Source organism: Diceros bicornis, chromosome 7, assembly GCF_020826845.1.
Source record: "Diceros bicornis minor isolate mBicDic1 chromosome 7, mDicBic1.mat.cur, whole genome shotgun sequence".
Lineage (NCBI taxonomy): Eukaryota > Metazoa > Chordata > Mammalia > Perissodactyla > Rhinocerotidae > Diceros > Diceros bicornis.
Genome location: NC_080746.1, coordinates 83,127,889 through 83,133,007, shown reverse-complemented (window position 1 = coordinate 83,133,007; position 5,119 = coordinate 83,127,889). Strand labels below are relative to the sequence as shown.

The following is a 5,119-nucleotide window of genomic DNA, read 5'->3' as shown; positions in this document are numbered from 1 at the left end:
TAATAATAATTATAATAGTTATAATAATAATTATAATATAATATAATATAATATGTTATAATAATAACAGATTAGGAAGAAGGCCCTGGCCACCTACTTCCGAAAAACTTGGCCATGAAAACCCTATGAACAGCAGGAAGCCTTGTCTGATACAGCGCTGGAAGGAGAGAAGGTGGCGCAGAAAGACAGGGCAGGGTTCCGCTCTGCTGTGCACAGGGTTGTTAGGATTTGGGATCCACTCGAGTGCACTAACAACAAGTAACAAGTAACATTTATTGAGCATTCACTCTATGCCAGGCACTCTTCTAAGCCCTTGGCATATATTAATTCCGTTTAGATAATACTTTCTTCGCAGTTTGTTGTTAGAATTAAGGGAAATAACACTGGCAAAAGTTCTTAGCAGAGGCCCTGGCCAATAATACTGAGTTCTCAAAAAAGTTAGCTATTTTGTTGTTATTGTAACTACTACTACCACGACTAAATGCCTCCTACTCCAAATTCAACTCTGAGAGGCTTTCTAAACTTTTGGTTAGATGGAGTCCCAAGGCTTTGTAAGATCCCAGAATTACCTACAACCTAACTCAGTGCCTGACACACATTAAGTGATTGACAAATATTTATAAAAATTACACATATCCTAAATTGTAAGGATGATTTTATAAGTAGATTTCTCGGGGAAGAAAGTATGTAGTTTTCTTCAGATGCTCAAAATAATTCATGGTCTAAGAAATAAAGAACCATGACTTTAAAGGAGAATTTGTCACCATGTGGGTAACAAAATCCTAACAAGAATAAGGAGGAAGTGGGGAGGAAAGATCTGAGCAGGGCTGGCTCTCCACCGTAAGAGGATTTGGAAGAGCCTTGTGACGCTAGCCTCTGGGTTGGCAGTCCCGGACGGCTCCGTCTCTCTGCCTGGAAATTCTCATTGCCCTCTGGGGTCATTTACATAAGACTCTGGGGTTACTGGCTGTACATCTAGCCTTGAATGGATGATTCAACGTCAGATAATTTTGTTCTGGTTTTGGGGAATCAGAATGCTAGCACTGGAAAGAGCCTCACACAGAGTCTATTTCAGGATTTTCAAATTTGTAGCAGATGTGTCACCGTTCCTCTTCCTGCACCCATGCAAAACATCTCGAATTGGGGACAGTTTACGTCTTTACATCTGTATCTTTACAATCCTTCTTAGCATAATATTGTATGCAACCACTAGCAATTGATTGAAATTAGCATGCAGAGGAAGCCAGATTTCCATTCGTGTCACGTGTCTGTATCCTCCTCTTATAGTGGGGAAAGTCGAGGAGGTGGCATTTACTGTGTCTCTGGGTTAGACTTGAGCACTGTGAAGTGGGCAATGTGAAAGTTTTGAGATATGAAGGGTTATGACTACAAACTACAATCATTTGAGTACCAATATCATCTCCTTTGCCTCTGCCATTATTTTTCCTCATCTTCCATAGAATAAAGAAGGAAACCCTTTTAAATGATCATTTCCCTTCTTCCCACACACCAGTCTAGAGGCAGCTGAAAGCAGGCCCCTGGGTGATGGGAAGAAACTACAAATGATTAAGTATTATTCCATATGTCATTCTTTTTTATTTTAAACAGTGAGATAGTTATGCAAAGGTTCAGGCTTCAGGCCACTCCCTCTCATCTCTCAGCGTTGTGGGAAAGTCCTGTACAGTAGTCCCCCTTATCCTGGCGGGTACTTCCAAGACCTTCAGTGGATGCCTGAAATTGTGGATAGTACCAAACTCTATATACGCTGTGTTTTCTCCTATACGTCATACCTATGATAAAGTTTAATTAATAAATTAGGCACAATAAAGGATTAACAACAGTAACTAATAATAGAGTTGGCTTTGGGGCCATTATTAAGGAAAAGAAGGATTCCTTGAACACAAGCCCCTTGATACCATGTTAGTTGATCTGATAACCAACTAACTACTAAGTGTCTAACGGTAGGGTGGCATACACAGCAAGGATCCGCTGGACAAAGGGATGAGTCACACAGCGGGTAGGACAGAGTGGGACAGCGCGAGATTTCATCACACTACCCTGCAAAGTGTGAGATTTAAAACTTATGAATTTTTTATTTCTGGAATTTTCCATTTAATATTTTCAGACGGAGGTTCACTGTGGGTAACTGAAACCACAGAAAGTGAAGCCAAGGAAAAGGGAGGACTACTGTACTTAAATCTAAGAGACCGGGAGCTGTTACCACTAGCTGAGGATCAGTCACTCTCTGGAACTCAGTTTCCCCTACAGTAATAGGAGGATTTTGAACACTTCATAGGAATAGAAAACTGGGTTCCTCGTGCGTGGGAGAGAAAAATGGCTCACTGTTGAAGAGTAGATTGTGAACATTTATTTTCTCGTGTGTGTGTGTGTGTGTGTGTGTGTGAGTGAAAGGAAAGTACATTTAAAGTGAGGGTGAGGATTGGCCAGGGAAAGACATGAAATAAAATGCATTTCCAACACTTTAAACCGTTAATTAAATAACATAGACCTGGCTTCAAAATTATTAAATGTCATTGTATTAAACATCTGTAACTTAGAATGGAACACTTCCTCTGCATTAGGAGGACACATAAGGTATGAACCTTGTCATAAATTTTTCCAGTTGATTCTTTGGGAAAAACTGGAGTTTTTAGGCAGACCAGCAGAGATCAAGTACTGGCACAGCCTAGACTTTTTTTTTCTCTTGAGGATGGTAAGGGTGGCCAGGGAAGAGAGGATTGCCAGACATGTAGCTGTCCTTCTGCCTTCTTTATCATACACTCTAAGTAAGCTGGCTTAAATCTCATCCTTCTCTTTGCTTTTGCACCAGCCCCTCTTTGCAATTTGAAAGTTATGAATATAAATTAGAAAATAAGCCAGTATTGTACGAGAACATATTTATTGGCTGAATAATAAAAACTTAGTTAAGGAGTTATTAGAATTAGAATTCCCCCTACTTGAAGTACAAGTTTCCAATGAGCAAACAGAAGCAAAACCCCCAAACGAGAAAGAATACATTGGTAACCTAAGTCATAGGCATTTGGGGGTGAGTTCCAACAGTCTGTCTACTGCTTTGTAGTGGACTGTAGCACTGACGGCACAGACATACAACGAGAGCCAGCATATCAACACGAGTACGTAACCACTGCAAAGCTTAGGCTTCTTAAATGTGGCCACTTTAACTTACACACGCCCACAGGGCACTGCAGACATCTCCCTGCAGAGGAAAATTTGCATATAGTTTCTAGCCAATACTTTTACCAAAAAAACAAAAACAAAAACAAAAAAACACCCAAACTAAAAATAAAACCTTGGAGACCATGGTTAATAAATAAGAGAGAAAAGGAGAAGAATCTGGCAACTTCCACCCCCTGGCAGGCATGCAGAGCAGCACCTCGGACCTCATCTGAAAACGGGTGACTCCCACAACCGTCAGGGCCCAGGAGAGAAGCCCGAAGGCGGCAAGGAGCCGTGCACTGTGCTCTCTGGGTGTTTCCACGTCGTCTCCAGGATGGGGGAGTTCCATCAGTCCCTATGCATAAGCTGTGTCCTTTTAGATGTGGCTGAAACAGGTGTCTCTGCAGAGCTGTGAAGCCCTCTAGGGAAGGCGGGAAGCATGGCTTTCAACTGTTCTTTCCAGGTGACAAATCAATAGCAATCACATAAATAATGTACAAAAACAAAACCACTCAACTCTCACTTCTTCCTTTTTAAAGATGACTTCAAATCACTCTCCAAGTGCAAATCTGGATATAAAAAAATAATAAGTAGAAGGGAGTTGTCAGCCCCTCTTCTGTCCCACCCCCGCCCCCCTCCCCGTGGGCTGGTGTGGTGCCCTTTCCCGGCAGGGTGTCCTTCCACCTACACTTTAAGATAATCATTTTTCAGCCGACCTAGCCGGGTCCCGTGGCTCCTGATGGTGAGGGCCAGCAGCTCGTATTTGTCCCTGAGCCCCACAGAGATGTCGAGCGTTTCCTTCAGCAGGGACCTGGTGTGGACCAGCATCGCCAAGAAGTCCTCGTTGAGCCTGCTCTCCTGCCGGCTGTCCTGCTCCTGGCCCTGCTTGAACTTGCTTTCCAGCTCGGTGAGGGACTTGTCCGAGTTGGAGTAGGCGTCCCCGATCTGGTGCGACTCCCGCCGCAGGTACTTGCCATAGCTCTCTTCCCCGTCCAGGTCGTAGGAGATGCTCTTACTGATGCCCTCCAGGACGCGCCCAGCGTCCTCCACCTGGCGGCCCAGCACGGTGAACTCCTCCCGCAGGGTGAGGCTCAGCAGACTGCTGGCCTGGCTGCCCTCCCCCTGGGAGCAGCGCCGGTGGTCACTCACCCTGAAGAGCAGCTGGCACTTCTCAGGGTCATCGTTCTCCTCATAGTCCCCGTCAGGCACAAAGTAGTGGTGCAGAGTCCCATTGGACATCTCCGGGTAGAGAGGGCCATCGAAGTAGCCCTGACACAGGTGGCAGAGGAAACCCATCCAGAGGAACTTCAGAAACACCATCCTGGATATTCAGGTTGACCGGGGGCCCCTGGAGAAGACTTTTCGCCCACGCAAGAGGAAGGGGGTCCCCTGGGGAGTCAGTGCCTCCCTGAGACGGCGGCAGCCTCAGCCCCAGCCGGCTCGCTGCACCCTGGCCCCGCCTCCCCAGCAGGCTTCATGTGGCTGTGGCACCAGCGCTGGGTAGCACAGCCGGCCGGCGGCAGCGCAGGATGCACCCTGGCTCTGCGCTCCTGCGCGCGGGCTCGGGCTCGGTGGCTGGAACTCAGCCGGCTCTTTCCCGGAGGGATCGCGGGGCGGAGGGGGGACCCCTCCTCCAGGGCTCTGGCAGGCCGCTGGCTCTGTTGCCCCACTCTTACTCTCAGGGTCCCCCTTGCTTGTGGGAGATGGAGCCTGTAGCTGGAGAGAAAGGCACTTGCCCTCTGATACTATTTCAACTCCTGGACTGGGTGGGAATGCGAGTTTTTCCTTTGGCTAATGATATCCTGAGGATCTCTCTGCTCTCAAATTACAGCTGGTTTCGTCACTTGGAAGCCAGGGAACAAGTTTGGAAAGAAACCTCTCACCAGGTCTCTGTTATTAAAGGTACAGGGTCTCTTTTTAAAGATTGGAAGGAAGACCTTGC

The 5,119-nt window shown here is 46.3% G+C and overlaps 1 protein-coding gene across 1 annotated transcript; it reads right to left on the bottom strand.

Moving 5' to 3' along the window:
* Window positions 1-3,818: 3,818 nt before the first annotated feature.
* On the bottom strand, window positions 3,819-4,908 carry FIBIN (fin bud initiation factor homolog). Its single transcript, XM_058546159.1, has one exon. It carries the CDS (start codon window positions 4,495-4,497, stop codon window positions 3,862-3,864), a length of 636 nt encoding a protein of 211 aa, XP_058402142.1. The 5' UTR covers window positions 4,498-4,908; the 3' UTR covers window positions 3,819-3,861.
* Between the last annotated feature and the right edge of the window lie 211 nt (window positions 4,909-5,119).